This window comes from Lutjanus erythropterus, chromosome 9, assembly GCF_056507025.1.
Source record: "Lutjanus erythropterus isolate fLutEry1 chromosome 9, fLutEry1.hap2, whole genome shotgun sequence".
In the NCBI taxonomy this organism is placed as follows: Eukaryota; Metazoa; Chordata; class Actinopteri; order Lutjaniformes; family Lutjanidae; genus Lutjanus; species Lutjanus erythropterus.
Genome location: NC_139325.1, coordinates 26340677 through 26360350, shown reverse-complemented (window position 1 = coordinate 26360350; position 19674 = coordinate 26340677). Strand labels below are relative to the sequence as shown.

General features: G+C 39.5%; 1 protein-coding gene across 1 annotated transcript; it reads left to right on the top strand.

Moving 5' to 3' along the window:
• Positions 1 to 2727: 2727 nt before the first annotated feature.
• LOC146321663 (metalloreductase STEAP4-like) lies at positions 2728 to 16359 on the top strand. Its single transcript, XM_084726921.1, has 9 exons — positions 2728 to 2998; positions 3096 to 3203; positions 7553 to 7623; positions 8885 to 8969; positions 12159 to 12437; positions 12529 to 12623; positions 12729 to 12882; positions 13979 to 14149; positions 16041 to 16359. Exons 1-9 carry the CDS (start codon positions 2810 to 2812, stop codon positions 16302 to 16304), a joined length of 1416 nt encoding a protein of 471 aa, XP_084583047.1. The 5' UTR covers positions 2728 to 2809; the 3' UTR covers positions 16305 to 16359.
• The last annotated feature ends 3315 nt before the right edge of the window (positions 16360 to 19674 follow it).

Genomic DNA, 19674 nt, shown 5'->3' with positions numbered 1-19674 from the left:
ACAACAAGTCCTACACTGAAGATTCATCAGCTGTTTGTAACTGTCAATTGTTTGTCAATGTAGAGCCTGTTATCCTGAAAAGAAAAGCCCACTGCTCTGAGTTTGAGTTCAGTCACTACTGAGTCACTGCCAGACTCCATTAATGTATTGCTCACTATAACCGTTCTAAACAGCTACTTCTTCTAAAATTAGTGATTTCTTACGACTCATAAACAGACACTAACTCATTCAGTGAACATTCGACATTAATTTGAACTCTAATTATCCTGAAATGGGAAAACAATAACACAATTTATGTGCCAGAATAAAAATTTTGCAGCTCGGAGAAATGAGTATTTCAATTTAGCATGTTTCCTTAATCTCTGTTGACATATCGTGGTCATTTTATGATTTATTACAGAGAATATATTACAGACTTCTCCTTTAATTTAGGGAAAAATTGGAAAAGAGAGGCGAAAGAGCGGTTGGGACAGAGTGAAAGAGTATAGAGAGCTAAAGAAAGAAAGAAAGAAAGGAAGGCAGATACTGTAGGAGAGTAGTGATGTGAAGAGAGACAGAGGAAGAAAGAGAAGGAAAAGAGAGATTTCCCTGAGGCAGAGCTAGTAAATGAGTCATCGGAGTGGATCTGCTATCAGGTCTATTCTAACAGCGCTACAAGTGAATGGATGCCTTAAAGGTTAGGCATAAAATGATTTCTCATTTTGCTGCGATATCCCCCCAGGTAGACATTAATGCTTTAGTTATGGACTTGACTGTAAAAGCTCCTGAGGTAACGCGTTGCTTGTCTGCCATAAATATCGCTGGCTATGTATGTGTGCTCATTGTGATTTCAATGAGGCTGCTTTTTATTGGTGAGGAACGTATTTTTGTGCAAATAGTCAGTAAAGTTGATGTGATGCTATGTGTCATTTCTACAGCCAGGTAGTCACCCTGTCTGCCGAGCCAAATCCCCAGGTGCTGCACATCACAGCTGAGACTCTGTTCAGCTCTGATCACCCTGACCCATTTCAGCACACACACACACACTCACAATCACGCACTGGTACACACACATACACCAACAAACACTTGCAAGCAGAACCACGCATTCATACAAAGTAAAACAGCCACACACAAAACACTTACATATGTGCCAAGCTTCATTTCTGCTCTGTTGAGTCTGTTCGTGTCACAACTCTGCAGATGTTTTAGCCACGGGGACATGAACACTAAATTTGCACAAATTCTCTTCCCAGTTGTTTGGTTGGAACAGTGGGTTTTGAAATGATAATGAATCTGTGGGCCAGGATCTCCCACGTGGCACCATGTCTAGTGTGGAAACAGAAAAAATAGAATAAGGCAGCCCTGGAAAGCAGCAGAATAAGATTTTTTTTTTCCTTTCTGTCAAATGTGAGAGTCAAATTCTGGCTGAACTAGATATCGCCTTGAAAGCAGTCTGTGCTTCTAAGAAGTGATAAAATGTAAAAAAAACAAAAAAGTGAATCAGAGGTTAATGTTACATCCATAAACCACTGATGGTTACAGGCAGAGGTGAGGAATTCTAGTCAGACATAAGTTTAACTTGATTTTTTTTTCAACTTTTTATTTAATATTTGCATTTTTACAGTTATGATTAGGCAAAGAAAGGTTGTGGGGTAGCGTGGTGGGGCAGTGGTTAGCCTGGGTATGAAACCTGGTTTGGACACAGACTTTCTTTGAACTGGAGTTGACCCCAGGTTGCTACACGGCCTAAAAAAAAAAAAAAAAAAAAAAAAAAGTCTGACTATATATTAGCACTTTGTTTTGTGGATCTTGACCTTCATTTCTAGAGCAATGCATGCAAACCTGGCAACCTCCTGCAGACCAGAAGAGGCCAGTGCGCAAAGCAGCTATCATGAAGGAAAATTTGGATTCAAGGATTATGTATGTTGTCTTTGACGTTAGTAAGAAGTGAACAGCGTTATGTTCTCAAAATCATGAAAAAAATTGGCATTTTTCTCTGCTCTGAAAATGACCTGAAACATGAACGCTCCGTCTAGCAGCTTTATTAGACATAGATGTTTGAGCCACCACAGCCAGAGGACAGAGACCGGATGTACTGAGAGAGGAGGAGGGTGTTGTGCATGTGTTGGTTCATGGGGTTTATATAGTGTTGGGGGACCATGGCTCCAGCACGCATGTTTCCCCCCCAAATAAAATCCAGAAATCATGAACAACTTACCTGCTACATGGTCCTAAGTCCTTTCATGTCTCACATGTTCAGAAACTCTCACTTGACTGAATTGGTGCCATCTTCGCATTCACCATCTAGTTCCTTATAATATATCCATGCTTCCCCACAGCATTCTTGATGATATCCTGTTCTGTGTGAAGTGTCATTTCCAAATATTCCAGTCACTTAGACATTAGAGAATCTGTAAAGTTTGTCCTGATGTGTGTGATGCAACCAACCAAATGTTAAAAGTCCTTTAGTGTGAGGCATTACTCCCACCTAAGTGATTTACAGTTCAAAGTCCTGCTGTATCAATCAATCACTGGGAATCACAAGCAATAATAAAAGATTGGAATGCATTAAAGATTGTTGGCTGGTGACTCATACTGACAAAGACGCAATTAAATGACAAAATGCATAGCGGCACACTCCTGAACACGTGATATCAGGTGTTGATTACAGGTGTAATAAACAATTACAGTGAGCAGAAACGGGTTAAAAATCACCCTCAAACAGGGAGAGGCAGCGTACAGGTCAGATTCCACAGCAATATAACTACGCAGCAGGGAACGCTAACCATCTAAAAATCAGTCTGTTAACATAACAGTGGTGAGTGAGATGAAGCCAGAGAGCGTGTCGCTGCATCCTCTGGGCACGGCAGCTGCCCCTGCGCCGGAGCTGCTGTGTATCTTTGGGACGGGGGACTTGGGGCGCTCCCTGGGCCTGCGTCTGCTGCAGTCTGGCTACAGGGTGGTGTACGGCAGCCGCAGACCGCACAGCTGCGGCCCCTTGCCTGAGGGTGCTCAGGTACAACACGTGGCATAACACAGTGCTTGGAGCCTGTCAGATTGTACTAAGTGATTTGCTCATGTTCATGTACCTTTGTGTGTTGTGTTTTGCACAGGTGATGAGCCACGCAGAAGCAGCCCAGTCAGCCAGTCTGATCTTTGTCTGTGTTCACAGAGAACACTATGAGTTCCTGGAGACCCTCGCACCTCATCTGGAAGGAAAGGTAAATGTAGAATTTGTATCAATATCACAAAATCCTGAGTAGTTCCCAGGCAACAAATCAGGTAGTAGCTGAATACAAAGACTAATAACTGTAAAAAGTATTTCTTGAATGCTAAATAAAGTTAGACTAGACCCAGTAAACTCTGAATTAAGTGATTAGTGGCATGTAAACAATCATTAACCAGTAGATACTTCTTTATTATGTAAGCATCAGCCACTACTTTTTGCTCCCTCTGTAAAGTAGTTACAAAAATTAAGTGAATGTAAGCTGATAATGGATTAATAATGATGCTTTTATTAGCAATTTGGTTGGACTTTATTTTACAATACACTTGTTTCCCACTGTTAGCCCCTCATTAGACTTTCTTAGGGAATAGGTTTGCAAATTGCAAGTACTTTGCTTCAGCAGTCAATTAATCAATTAATTGTTATTTAGGAAACATAAAACTTTGCTTATACCAAACAACAGCAAACAGTTCTGATGAAATGTGTCCCCAATTACCACTAATAAAATCTAATAAGAGTCTAATAAATGGTCTAAAACTGTCCAGATTATTTCTAGTTTTTGTCTTATTTGATTCAAAATATGGCTTGTTACATTTTATTTGTGTGCCATATAACAACTGATTAATAAAGAACACATTTCTATTTTTTAACCAATTTGATACAAAGCACAGCTTCTTCAGTCCTATTAGTGTATTGTAAAATAAAGTCTGACCACTAGTTTGGTAACAACCCACAAGTCATATGTTTCCATCAACATTTTAAGTATTGCTTTAGAAAGTGTTGATGGAAAAGGCAAAATTTGAAAAAAAAAATTCTCAGCTTCTTTTGCCCTTTTCAAAAAACAGTTAATGTACTTACTGGGAGATGGAAACACTTTTTCAGAATAAGTCCTGACGTAGCAAACATTTAACTCACATGACTGATCAGCTTTCTCCACTCCGACAGTCTTCTCATCGCTCCAGTGGCTCTATAATACCTTCCATTACCTTCCAGTCCACACAGATTTGTCATATTTTTCTTCATATTAATACATGGAACAAACAGAAAAGTCCCATTTGCATCCTGTTTTCTAAATTATTTTTCACAGTTTGAGGTCTGACTGCCGTTCTTTAATTATGTCATCTTGTTACCGCCTCTTCTTCTGCATCAGCCAAGACAACAGGGGGCCGTGTGGAGCCGAGAACTTTGAAACATCACTATAAACTATATATACCGTTATACTTTATATAACTACAGAAAAGTATTTTAGGGTTTTATGAAGACAACTCTTTATATGGCAATAACAATCCTTTTATCTATAAAGAGACCATAATCCTTGTATGGCAAGAATACACAAAATGCACATTTATAACAAACATTTTTAATTTAATAGATATTTATCAAGAATTGGGCCCTCAGACATTAAATCAGCGGTGTCAACAACATCCTCAAGGCATGCGCACAATAAGCACACATAGGTTCTCCACCCATAAGATATAAAAGCAGCACACACATTATTAAACTTGCATGTGGACAATGGTTAATACAACAGACACACATACACACAGAAGGACAGAGAGAGAGAGACTGTATAGTGTGTTATTTGCTGTAATAACAGAGTAAAAAGGAGGCAGGGGTACAGTAACAGCTTGGTCAGCTGGGGACAAAGAACCAGAATCCCTTAAAAAATCTCAGGGTTTTGTTAGGTATTGAGAGAGGACAGGCGTCAGCAATCTTTGCTATCTAAAGAGTCATTTTTGGCTGAAAAATAAAAATAAAAACTGTCTGGAGCCACAACCGTTAAATTCTCCATCTGAGATTTTCCATAGGTAGCCAAGGGAGAGGTAAGACTAAACACTGGCAATATTTAGAGGAAAAGATGCCAAGCTGTGACAAACATTTTAGTGAAGTGATGATTTGGAGATGAAAGATTAAAACCTTTTTTTTTTTTTAAATTATGTAGTATTAAGCTATATATTTTTACAGATTTATATATATTTTACACATTTTTATTGGAGAATGTAAGAATCACTTAAGGCCTTGAACAATGAGTGAAAATCAAAATGTTAAAATACGAACCATTGTTCATTTACATTAAATTTCTGTCAATCCACAGGGAGCCACTCAAAAGGGGCAAAAGAGCCGCATGTGGCTCCAGAGCTGCAGGTTTGCAGACCTCTGAGTTTCTGAACATTGTGAAATGCTGTCTATGTCAAATTCTTAATCAAAAATTTACCAACTAGTAACAGCACAGCAATTTGATCTTATTTTTCCAGGAAGAAAGTCCCAAGACTCCCTTAACAACTGCAAAGTTTTGTGAGTTGTTGAGTTTGGAGAAACTTTGTGAAACACTGTCTATAACAAGTTTTTAAGTATTTGTCTACTGTTTTAAATTCGGCAAATACCTAACCCTTCTTGCATTTTCGATGCACCGTCATATCAAAATTTAAAAAAACATTATTTACCATATCAAACTTTAACGGCACAATAATGAATTCATGGGTTCACTCCAACACAAAGTGCATTACAGTAGTGAAGTCTGGTCATGATAAAAGCATGTATAACCCATTCAAAATCGCTTAAAGATAAAAAGGACTTGACCTTAACTACGAGCCTCAGCTGGAAAAGGCTGGATTGTTTATTTGCTTGTCCCATTTAAACTCAGTATCCATTATCACACCCATATTTTTCCAGGGTGTGCAGGTCCTTATGAGGGGCACCACAGCTGCTCAAATATCAGCACTTCAGTTCTGGTCTCATTATTTTAAAAAGTTTAAAGCCATCAAAGCTTTGATGTCCTGAATGCAATCCAACAGTGATTTTAAAGAGTTCACATTACTCCGGCTCAAAGGCAGGTAAATTTGAGTGTCATCAGCATAACAATGGAATGAGCTGTTATATTTTCTAAGAACTGACGCTAAGGGAAGCATATAAAGAGAAAAGAGGATTGGCCCAAAAATAGAACCCTGAGGAACTCCACAAAGGAGAGGCGCTGGATACCAAGACTGAAAACTCTTCAGTGCAAGACTGCTGTTTATTATTATTTGAATGTAACTTCCTTTAAAAGAGAAAGAGATGCTCACTAAAACTAATGACTGAAACCAGCTAAAGACAGCAGTGCAAGGGATAGTGGTGAATAGGTCATAAGGAGGGGATGACATATATGCTCTAATCAGTGCAATCTTGTCAACAAAGAATTGAGGAATTTTTCACAGGTTCCTGAAGAGACATCAGAACAGATGGAGTTTTTGAAGTAGGGTTATATGACGTGTTATTCATAATCAGTAGCAGTGTACAGTAGGAAGCTAATGCACTGCTGTGAACGCGATCAGCAGCAAAACATATTTTCACCACCTAAAAAAAGGCCCACCTAAAAAAAATATCAGTTTCTTTATCAAGAAACCACTTTTATATATGACAAAATCATAATCTTCCCAAATCCTTGTGGGAAAAAAAACAGTAATTTTAGCTTGCAGAAGACAGGAGCTGCTGGTCTACTGCTGCCTTGATCGGACAGTGTGTTTGTCTTATAGTTTAACTTTGGTGTTTTCAAGGGTTAGTTTGGGTTCATCAAGGTCACACTGCAACACAAACAAACTAACTAATCAAGACATCAGTAGACCAGCATCTCCCGTGTTCTGAGTAGTAAAATTACTGTTTTGCCAAAGTCGTCTGGTTGTTTTGCAGAGAGTGATACTTGGCTAGCCTGTAGGCTACTCTTGCTGGTTGCCCCAACTTGGGCTACTGTCGATAACACGGACTATGGATACAACCTTAATTAGCACTTAAAAAAAAAATAATATCCCTTCAATTACAACATTAATTGTGCTCACAAGGATACAGGGTTTGTGACAGTTTAAAATAATATCAAAATAATTTGTTCTCTCAGCTTTGACAGCTTTTTTATCTGCTGCAACTGTCCTTAAAATTTTCAAAAGACACCTGCTGCTTGTCTTTCTTCCACTTATCCACTTACACTCAGCTCTCCTGTATTCTTGTGCAATGACATGAGTGGTGTCATTTAACCACGGTTATTTAGTTCCTGAATGCATGATTTTAAAAGGTACAACAGTATCTAAGATGCATTGACAGGCATAATACTCAAAGAGTGATGTGGTTACAGTAACTGCTTAGTTTGTAAAGCGCTACTCCTGACACTCTGCATAATCAGCATTTTTTTCCCCCAGCTACTCAGTTAATCAGCTCAATTCTGTTCACACCTTTATCATAATTTCTGATTTACTCAACATTCTCCTTTTATTCTAATGTGAATAAGTATGAGATAAGATAAGAGTTAATTGAAAATTTAACTACTTTCATCTTTTGTTTCCTCTTGTCTGTGGATGCTGATGGGCCGACTACAAGGTGCTGGTGGACCTCAGCAACAATCTGAAGAAAGGCATGTACCCAGAAGCCAATGCTGCCTACCTGCAGAGGTAACAGACTCCTGTGAAAACGTCAGAGATGCTCGCCAGTCATTTTTTGCAAGTCCACCTCAAGCCTTAAGTCTTTGAGCTCGAGTATCTGAGTATGTTGTATTGAGCGTTCTGTCATCTGCTGCATGTCATCTGGTCGTCTTAGAACATTGAGTAGCTCTATTTGGGGAACTCAAACCATGTACTGTAATATCATCACTCCTTTATCTATTATCATACAGTATCAGCATTGATTAGCTGTTTGGAATATTATCCTTTTAAACAGGCTACTGCAGTGCAGTATGAAATTAGGCCCAGCCTCAGCGTCATGTGTAATGACGCATCACAGAACTTCATAGGCTCCCCAGTCGCACATCACAGTAGAAGATCTAACATTTTCCATGAGAGAGTAAAGACTGGAAAAAAATAAAGCCTACTGCTCATAGAAACATGGATATATTCCACAGATAAAAGCGAATGAAAGTGCAACAAGAAGACCAACAAGCCACAGTCATTTCTTTGATGAAATTATTTGATAATGGCAAAGCATCATGGTCTGCGCACAAGTGTTGCCAAGCAAACACTCACTAACTGTTTCAAAATATTCAGCTAATTCCAATCAAGCAAGAAAGCAAACGTTAGTGGTCAATCCAGCATCCTTCCATCCAGCTGCAGGTGTGCTCAACATGTGTTTACTGTCATCAGTGGCCGTGTCCGCCAGGTTACGTATTACAATAAACAGGGAACTACATTCAGCTCATCATTTCTTTTATGTTAACGCGATTAAAAAATAAAACAAAGACTGAGTTCAAGTCAAGTTTCAAGCCTCTGTAGTGCTACTCCATCTCTGGAAAGTGTGGAGGAAAAAGTGAAGGGTGTTTCATTCATAAAAATTATGCACATGTAAACACTTCCATCTCATTTTATTTTGTATCATGATCTAAAAACAGCTCAGGTAACTTTTTTATAGACAAATCTTGGTGTAATGTCAGCAATCATTTTGCAACAGTAGCTGCCACTTTCTTCCCAAATGCTGGATCTCTTTTTGGGTAAGTGCTCCTAAATGCCACTCACAGGCATGAGACATCAAAACTCTCAACTGAATCCAAAAGAAATGAAAAAAATGCGGGGGCCGCAGCTCCCTCGGCAAAGTGGCCTGCTGTGTGCCTATTCTGCTGGAGTGGAAACATCGATTCTCACCATTCTGAGACCCTTCCTTCCCCCGTTTGTGTATTTGTAAACAGAGACAAAAGCAACTGAAGTCTTGTTGTGTGTTCTTCAGACTGGTCCCAGGAGCCGCCGTAGTGAAAGGCCTTAACACACTGTCTGCCTGGGCTCTGCAGAATGGACTTCTGGCAGGAAAGCAGGTGAGAGAGGAAGGAGGAAATAAGGAATCTGTTAAAAGATGTCAGCGCGATTGAGGCGAAACTGAGCCAGGGAGCTTCCAAGCCTTGAGGAAGGCTTTGGTTGACTAGAGCAAAGATACAAAAGACAGAGCAATAACAGGATAGGAGATTACCAACTTGATATTTTTATGACGAGACATGTTTAACTTCAAAGCAACAATAACTGCTTTCATCATTTCCTGGATTACAATGGGATAAGTGGCTCTCAGACGTGTTAATAACAGGGCGATGAACACTTCACTATACACCATGCAAAATGCAGGAATTGATTTCATTTTTGTTCCTGCAGATGATTGATTTTTTTTTGCCGTCTTTCCATAACAATGTGAGAGAAAATGAGGACAGCGCTTGTATAAACACACAAACAAACAAACACACTTTATGATGTTACAAAGTAGAAAGACCAGTGTTTATTGCAGCTTCCGTTTCACAGCTACAAAGAGCAACACAAACATGCTGGAACCTCTGGAGACCAAACCTGAATCTGCCTCGAATCCTCTTCAACACAAACAACCCCCCATACATACGCACAGATACCACTGCAGTGTTCTATTTTCTTTGAAAACAGGTAGCTGTGAGAGAACTAAGTGGTGGGTTTGAATGCGTGTGTCTTTATCGGTGCATATACAGTATATATACAAACGCACATGCTTGTAAGTGTGTTCTATTCCCTGGCCAGCAATTTGATTAGATCCACAGCGGGGCAGTGCCTCTGTCACATTTACATTCAGATGGAGATTTAGTCTGTCGGCCGTCCCCTGCTGTTACTGGTGCAGTAATGTAGGTAGACATGGCTGGCTGCCCGGTCCACTTATACACACACCTGGGGAAAACTGCTCAATCCTACTGACTCCACTATATGCCTGTCAAACTGCTCCCTCTCTTAACTCTCGCTCTAGCTCTCTCTATCTCTCTCCCTTTGTAGGATTTGGTTTTCTTCGCCTTTACAAACAACTTAATCGTCTTATCACAGAGCGGTGAGTGTGGTAATAACCTTCAGCGTGGTGAGATCTAGAAATGGGATTACATACTGAGCGGCATATGTATATATAGTATGCATGTGTCTTTACATAGTCCTACACTTCCAGGGGCTTCATCTTCAAAATGACTGAAACAGCACTGTGGAGATCAACAAACAACACGGGTAATTCTGTCGACAGACACTGTAGGTGTACGCGGTGCAGCCAAGCGTTACATATTCCAAACAGGGCTGGTGAGTCATCTAACAATAATCTGAGAGTAATTATTAGCAACTGAAAAACAAAAGCTGATTAGAATGCAGGAGGAAGAAAATATTTCTGCTTTCATTGCTATTCTGAGGCATTACTAAAGTAAAGATGCCCTTGCACCCTGTGTGTGTTTTGTATGGTGGTGGTGTCCTGTTGCTGGTAGGCGGTGCGCTGGAGAACATGTACTAATTCTACATTTTATTGCTGTTTATGAAATGTAGACCACAAAATATAAATTTCATGTAAACTGAATACTTCGTGCTATGAAAAGCGTACTCCCTGTTGCCCATACATGTGAAATTTGGGAAAGATGTGACAGATTCAACAACTTCCTGTTTCATGGTGAAACAAGGAATTTGACACCACACCATGGACACGCCGTTTAACGTAACCAAAAACGCTTTGGAGTTGAACATTGTAACGGTCTTTAGATTAGACTGATTGAATATGAAGTCGATCTGGTTGATTCTCAAGGAGGAGTCCATCAAAGTACAATGCCTGTGGATGGCAAAAAATGCACTAAAAATTCAAACTTCCTGTTGGGTTTAGGGTAAGGCTCGAAGAGAAATATTTTTGTGTGTTTGGACATGATTCATGTGCCTACCAGTTTTCTAAGTGAAACCTACTGCAAGAGCTGCTTAATTTCAGCGCAACTTGCTAAAGTGAGACATAGAAATTTAATGCCACACCATGAACATGCGCTCAACAAAGGCAAAAGATGCTTTTATTTATTTTATTTATTAATTATTGAATGATAGACTATATAATTGCAGATATACTGATAAATATAGTAAGATGCCCTTGTACATGCTGATACTTTCTGAAGTTTTTGAAAGTGCTTCCCAGGTAAAACTAAATTAACTAAACTAAACTAGCATTTGCCTAAATAATACAATATTAGGATTTGTGGTAACACTTGAAGGGGGATGCGCAGGACTGTCATTACACTCAAACATCTTAAAATCAGACTGCATCTAGAGGACATTAAAACTTGTCTTTTAAGTCTTAATCAACAATATTCTGAAGTAAATATATTTTTCCCCCTCGAGCTGATGATGGAAGTAGCTACAAGTGACTTATCTTGCTTCCTTCTCATCTCTGTCGAGAGTTTCACATGCTCAGTCTTGATTGTCAGACTGGGATATCTGTTTGATATCAAGTTGTCATAACAAAGATATTTTTGGCTTGATTAATGTCAAGTTGTCATAACAAAGACATCTTAACTTTGCATTAAAAATGACATAATTGACCACATGACCTGAACAGTCATAAACATTTCTAAAGACTCCTTCAAGACTGCTATCATGGAAAGGTTATGAGAATGTAATAACAGTCTTATGCACAACCCTTCAAATAAAGTGCTACCTGACTTAAATTATTACGGTGTTATTATGCCTAATTATGACACTGGCTACTAATATAATAATATATAAATCTGTAAATATTCTGATTTTTTTTCTTTGTTTAACAAATACCACAAAAAACAAAACAAAACCAACAATGAGCTTTTCCCAGTAACAGTTATTGGTTGTGTAACCAAAGCCTGATATAGCTCATTCTTCTGTGCCATAGACCTCCAAACCATTAAAAACACACCAGTGAGCCATGTTGATGGCATGGGAGACATGTTCCTTCACTGCGATAAACATGGGTAGTATAATTGATTCTGAGTCGGTCCCACATATGCCATTCTGCTGCCCTAATTATGAACTAGTGCACCAAATCTGTGGATGAAAATAGTTCTGAAGAAATACACTATTTAGCATTGTGTGAAAATGTTTGCTTAAACCTACAGTGTCCAGATATTTAAGGAAATTATTTAGCAGTGTGAGACAGACAGTCATCGTTGGTTTTGGTCATATTTGATCCCATCACTATACCTGAGCCCATTTTAAAAATAACCCACACCTCCATGCTGCAGGTGTACCTGTGTGGGAACAGTGCTGAGGCAAAGCAGGCTGTCACAGAGATGGCCACCAGGCTGGGCCTCACTGTTCTGGATAAAGGGTCGCTGTCAGCAGCCAGAGAGCTAGAGGACTTCCCCCTGCGGCTGTTTCCAGAGTGGAGGCTGCCGCTGAGCGTGGCCGTCGGCCTCATCGCCTTCTTCTTCTTCTACCTGCTCATTAGGGATGTAATTTATGCGGCTGTTGAGAAGGACGAAGACATCTCCTACAGAATTATGATATCCCTGGCCAACAAGGTAAAGATCTGCCACTTCTTGTTTAGAAGATGGTATATGTGGCAAACGGTATTTTGTGTTCCCCTTGATGTGTTTTTCCTCAATCTTTCAGGTGTTTCCAATTGTGTCTCTCATCATGTTGTCTCTGTGTTACCTGCCTGGTGTTATAGCTGCCTTTCTTCAGCTCTACAGAGGGACCAAGTACAGGTCAGACTTGAAACCAGGACAGAAATGTTCACTACCTGTGCAATTTGTTGTAAAAGGTTTTCTGAGCATTACAATAAGAGCCTTGCTCACCGTTACTTGTTCCAGGCGCTTCCCTGATTGGCTGGACCGCTGGATGCTGTGCAGGAAGCAGCTGGGTTTGGTTGCACTGGGCTTAGCTTTTCTCCACGCCATCTATACATTCATCATTCCTATTCGCTATGCTGTCAGACACAAGTTCATCTCGCGTGTGGTGAATGAGGTACAGCAGGCTGGTTCAAACACTGAGAGGGATAGTTTGTATTGTCTGATGTGGGATTGTATGAGGTACCTATCCATAGTCATTGTATTAGCTACAATAGATGGCGGTTGGCAAGCCTTGAGTTTGGAGAAGCAGAGAGGAGCACCAGCATGGAAGCTAAGCAGTGAACTGCTGTGAACAGGGTCAGTAGCAAAACATATTTTAGCAGCTTAAAGTCCACTAAAAAACAGCGACATTAGTTTAAGTGTATGCTATATTGCTGATATATTGCTGATAACTGATGCCTTGTAATGTACTAATGATGGCATGAGAAATGGTTCAGATTATACCGAGAGTGTGCAAAACTTCCATCAAAGCAAAAGGTAACTACTGTGAAGAGTCTAAAATATCAATGTGCAGAACTTTTGCAGACTTCTAGGTCGACACTTGTAGAAGCAGACCACGGGTCGACTCTCACACACTGTCTCCTGTACTTGTAATCAAAGATTTAATAACCTTGTTGGAAAAGCAGAAGACAGTGTGCAAGAGTTTTATATTTGATATTCTTAAAAAGCAAAAGCACATTTTGCCTTGTTTTCCCATTTTTGCTTACCACAAAATTCCATATAATTACACATTTCATTGTTTTGAGATCCCTCTTAATCTACAATGTCAAAAAATATTAACAATAAAGAAAAAACATTGAATGCGAAGATGTGTCCAAATGTTTGAGTGGTGTTGTAAATAAATAATATTTTTGAGAAAGATAATCTTTATGATATGTTCCTTACAACCCCATTACTTTACTTTATGTAAAAAAAAAAAAAAAATCTTAACATTAAGATATTAAGATATACTGGCCATTTTCTCTTTTAAGTGAAAAAAATACCTTTTGTTGCTGAACCTGTGCACAGCAGTTCATTAGTTAGCTTTTGTGCTGGTGCCCCTCTCTGCTTCTCCTGAACTGGGGATGTGCTGACTGCCATCTGCTGTAGGTGACACACTGACTACTAATAAATACAGCTTCAATTAATCCAAACTATCCCTTTAGACTTAGACATTAAGTAGCAGAGTCACCATACTTAGATCACTGTCTCTCTGTCTCTGTCTCTTTTAGATGAAGGACAATAAAACCACCCCGTTTGACTTTGATAATACAGAGGCATGGGGCACAGACTCTTTCTACGTGCTGGGAATCCTGGGCTTCTTTCTTTATGTCCTGCTAGGACTAACATCCCTGCCCTCTGTGGGAGGCACACTCAGCTGGAGAGAGTTCAGCTTCATTCAGGTCAGAGCGCAGTTGGAAATGTACAGTGCTTTAAGTGCATGTGTTAGTGAGCGTGTGTGTGTGCTCGGGTTCACCTTTAAGCCTGTAGAAGTTATCAGTCATGTGCTTGCTATCAGTAAAAAACGTCCTTTAGGGCCTTTATGGTAATCTATATTTGGAGAGTCCAAGTTTTCATCAGAGTTATTAAAGTGTTGTAAAAGCAATATGTCACTGGCACTCATCTCCCCGGAGCCTAGTTAGCTAACTGCCTACAGAGTGAAAGCCTGGCTGACTTTAGCCCTGGATTTTAAATGTTAAGTTATTCATTAAATAGAATTATGATACCTGGTATAATCCTCTGGGAGAAGATTGTTAATACAGGTCACAGGTCCATTTGTGTAAAGGTCAGGTCCATAGGTAGACCCCAGATAGGGAGTGAGCCTCAGAAAAAGAGGTCTAGGTCAAGAAAATCCTTAAGATCTGGTGAGAAGAGTTGAGAAAATCATAAAACAAAAGGGACAATTTACATAAACTGTTTGTTTTATTGTGGTTGTGATCAGGGCTGTCAACAGAGGGATGTAAATTTTTGATTATACATGTTAATGCTCACAACAGAAGTGTGATGTGTATTGCTGTTCTAAATTGGTTAAATGAGATCCATGATTACAGGGGCACAGTTCATTACTGCACTACATTAATATGAGTGTTTTCTTATTGTGCTGTCTGCACTTGTTGTAAGTCACTGTGGATGGGAACATCGGCAGCCAAATGCTAAAAATGTAAATTAAAGCACATTATCCAAGTAATTAACAATAACTGAGCCTCAAAGGCCACTGCTGCTACAGAACTAATTACTGTGGGACGACTGTGAGACAATTTGTATCTTTAGCTTATTGTAGACAAATACTTGAAGATTCCACAAGAACAGAAAATAGTCAGACATTCATCTTTAAATCTATTGGAAAAGTACCACAGAGTTAACTTGTAATGTGACATGTTTCTACTCCTAAAGTCAGTTGTACAGTATTTTTAATTAAAAACATTATTGGAAAAAAACTGAATACAATTAAATGAACTAAAATAGCAAGTAAATAAGCATGTCAGCCACAGGGGAATCACTTCCATTCACTATCTGTTATGCGTACATGTGTGTATGTGTCAGTGAATCTCTCTGCTCAGCACAAACACTGAAAACAGACAACATATTGTGGTTTTATGGGGTGTTACAGAAGGTGCATGGTAACCTCCTGAGATATAACATATTAATTAAGACCTGTTCACACTTCATTAGAGTTAGCTCAAAGTTCAGCTCACAGAGATTAAAACAGGCTAGTTCTTTTTTTGGTTTGTTTCTTAATTTACAAACTTAATTTTAAGTGGAACCTTCTCCTGCCACGGAGGCTTGAGTCTATATATAAGGAGGTCATACCAAAGGTTGCCCGATATTCATGTTTTTTGTAATAATTTGAATGGCCAGGATAAATAATATCTATAGTTATTAACAACAATTTACAACAATTTGAGGTTTTACATGACAACAGACAGCTCACTTTACCAGCAACATACAGTTGATATTTCAAAGTGGAAACTTGGAAATTGGAAATGTCAGGGGGATAATGTCAGTAAATTTTGAGTTAATACACACTTCACTTATCCAATGCGAATGTGCTGCACAAAACACAGATGTCTAAATCCCCGGTGCTAAGTCCCTTGCTTACAAACCCTATGCAACAAGAGACGGGATAATTGTTTTTTGTTAAACTAAGCGACTGCTGGGTCCAGCTACATGCCTTCAGACAATGCTGGTATCAGTCTTCTCCTCTAACTCTTGGGAATAAAACAAATAGATATATTTTATAAAATGTCACACTATTCTTTTAACATTTCCACTTTGTTTGATTTTGTCCCTCAGTCTAAGCTGGGCCACCTGACCCTGAGCGTATGCACGGCGCATGGATACATTTACGGCTGGAACAAATTTCTTCGCCCCTCTACCTACAAATGGTACACTCCTCCGGGATACATGCTCTGTCTGATTGTGCCTTCTGTGGTGCTGGTGCTCAAGACGCTGCTCCTCCTCCCCTGTGTGGACCGAACCCTAACCCGCATCCGACAAGGTTGGGAGAGGATGCAGCCAAAGGAGGAGACGGGTATGAATAAGGCCACTAACCTGTGAATTCAACCTCTGAAGTCATCAGGGCTGCTGAATGCTGAGCGCTTCATTACCTGTACTATACATTTAAAAAAAAGAGATGATCCTGACATGAAAAATATTTGTAATTTGTAAATAGTATTTTATACTTTGATTTTGCAAAAAAAGCACTTATTTTAAAAGACAGAATGATAATTTTCTAAAATATCGGCTTGGAAGAAATCTCTTTATATTCTGGTTAGTATGTAGAATGTGTAACGCCTCAGAAAAAACATATCCAAAGATACTTTTGTCCATGTTCAGTTGGTGTGTGATTGTGTCCTTTGATCAGTCAGCACTGCTTACTCTCAACTGTGCAATAGCCAAACAAAACCAAAAAAAAAGTATAGTTTATTGCAGCCAAATGGACAGGTCTCCATGGATATAAATGTTTTTAATGTCTATTTCCTTTGAGCTTTTAAGAAAAAAAAAAACAGATTTCATGTTTGCGGTGTATCTTTTCACAGAATGTGGTGAAAAATAGATTGATATCCCCTGCTGAAATCCATTGTTTTGATAAACATAGGCAACACGGTTTCCGTTTTGCTCTCTCCTTTCCCTTCAAGTGGTGCAATTGTATCCCCGAGGTTACTCCCTTTTCAGGATGTTATTGATCTCCTTGTTTTCTAACACAAATACCACACTGCCCAAACCTGCATGCCTCTCAGGGGCATGCGAACGTGCACACTCACACACTCACAAACGCACGTTCGCAATGTAAAGGAGAGTAAGGTTAAGCTAATTATATTACCGCATGCAGAGTCTGTGCGCACAGATGTACACAAACAAGTGCCAAAACCACAGTGGATCACGGATTTGGGAGCCGAAAGCAGGCTCAGGAGGCAGAACAGGTGTGATAAAAACAGCCTTTACTGGATCTGAAACAGGCTTACAGTCAGCAACAAATTCAGAGGCTCAAACAAGGAGACAGAACAGAATGTAGGCAGTATAACGATGACCAGACTACTCAATTTCACCCCAGGCCACATCAACATAGTTGCCCTAAATGGAATATTATGTAAAGGTATCTACTTATCATATTGCATAATTGCCTCTGCATTCAATTACTTTTTAGTTTTAAGTTCATAATAACTAGTTCTGAAAGTCTAAGAGACATAATAGCAAGAAAGCATTCAAGTGTACAACTATCATACATTTTATTAAAATGATCAGGGCACATACCATCGGTGTACACTGCTTCAATAATGCACCTTCTAAAAACACTTTGACGATTGTGATTTTGATTTCTTCAGCCACAGTAGACCCAGTGTCATGATTACATCACGATTCATGCTGGAAACAAAACAAAGGAAAAACTGGAGGCAAACACACAGTAATAGGTCATATAACCAAGATAAAATGTCATCTTGCTGTGTTGTTGGGTGCCAGCATCAAACTAGTAGTGGCTCATAAAGTTTTATTGCATATCAGCTACCACTGCCAGTTATACAACTATGGTTTAAACATAGTACGACAATAACAATGCTGAACAAAATAAACTCACAAAATGTCATTATTCTGATACCTATTTTCTTTATTCAAGAGAAAAATTAAACTGATCACCTTCTGACTTTCAAGTGTTATTTAATGGATCACCAAAAATCATCTTATTCTCTGTTTTGGTCAAAATGAATCCTTAATTCATTTGTTGATGATGTGAAACAGTCTGGCTCTACAGGCTGTTTTACTCTCACTCATCCTCCCAGCTCATTGCACTGTTCTCTGGGCAGCAGCAATGTCTTGAGCCCGAGCAGCGCCTGTCACTCTGCCGACTATTAAATTAACAAAATAAAATGACGGACGGACTCTCAATTTGCCCAACCCTCTGGCAATTGTAGAAAACTCGTCCATCCATAGAGTGAGTGTGCCACGTCGGCCAGTTTGCTCCCTTTGTTTAATGCAAACTTTTTCAAGTAACACTCACGGTCCTGGAGAGTAAGACGGTGCAAATTCAGAAAAACTCAGCCAACAAACCTGCTGGTTAGTGAATTTTTTTTGCCTCCATCTATGTTCCACCCACAAGCATGTAGTTATTTTTACCAAGAGAAAAGGGGTCTATAAAGCAGCTTTGTGTCGTTTTTCTTGGTGGCTAAGGTTAGCATAACTGGCTCCATGTTTGATGTGAAAGTGCACTGCCACTGCCTCGTGACAAAGGAGACATACTGCAGTATTTGCTTTCCTATCTCTCATTAAATCGACATCCCTCTGCATCAAGTTTGTTCTCTTGGACATTTTGCTAGGCTGCTACTATTACTAGCTATAACCACTTGGCTAGATTGCCACGTTTGAAACAATGATATTGTGATGCTGTCACGTATACATCAGACCAGCAATATGTCATCTAGACCAAGCCGGCCTTTTGGGGGAAAACTCATGGTTTCATATCATGAGAGAGTTAAGAAGATGCCAAAAATCCACTGTGTAGTGAGTTGTAAGACAAATAAACATATAAATCCATTACGATCTCTGGTTCTTCATCCCAGGACTAAATCTCAGCCCAGCTTAGATCAACAGTTGTCTATTGACGAGTTTAGTTATTTACAGACAACATTAAGACTAACAACACCTGCAGATTCAGTACTGGCAATGTCTGGCCACTGTTGGCTCATGATCCAACTGGAAGGTGGAAGACCTGCAGAGCACGATGGCTGACTGATTAACATGAATTTATTAAGATTTTGTGAAAGCTCAGGTTCAGCTCAGGTTCAGGCAAGGAATAATCATTAGACAGATCGATAAAACAAAGATTTGTTTCACTCGACATGAATTCATACAAACTTAATTGCAATTCAAAAACACCTAACGTTGCATTGCTGTCAGTTGCCGGTTTCTATCCTGCAATAGGGGGTGTGGCCTGACATTTTGGCAAAGTACCCATATGTGCTGGTCTGATGTATACTGACATCTAGCACCTGAACACCTTCAGTGCAGGACAACAAAATCTGGATGCAACGTGGGACGTGTATTTGACTGACACCATACTTCTGTAATGAAGCATAGAATTGTGACTTTATCAGATGATGAGCAGAGCTAGGAAAGTCAATAGTGACTGCTGGTGGACAGGTGTGAAATGGCAGGTGTGCAACAACAAGATATAGTATGTTAATGTGTATAACATTAATCAGATGATGGAGAGGCAGAGGAGGGAAGAGAAGAGGATGGAGCAGCTGTCACCATGACAGAGTCTGGTGCTACAAAAGGAATATGCAGCGCCTTTTCTGCCCCAAGCACAACATTTAGTCAGAGACATCCTGTTATCTAGCATCTAACGACATTATCTGCACACACAATCTGTAAGCCCTTACACCCTCTTGCATTGTATTATTCTCCTATTACCAGAGAACTGCTGTTGATT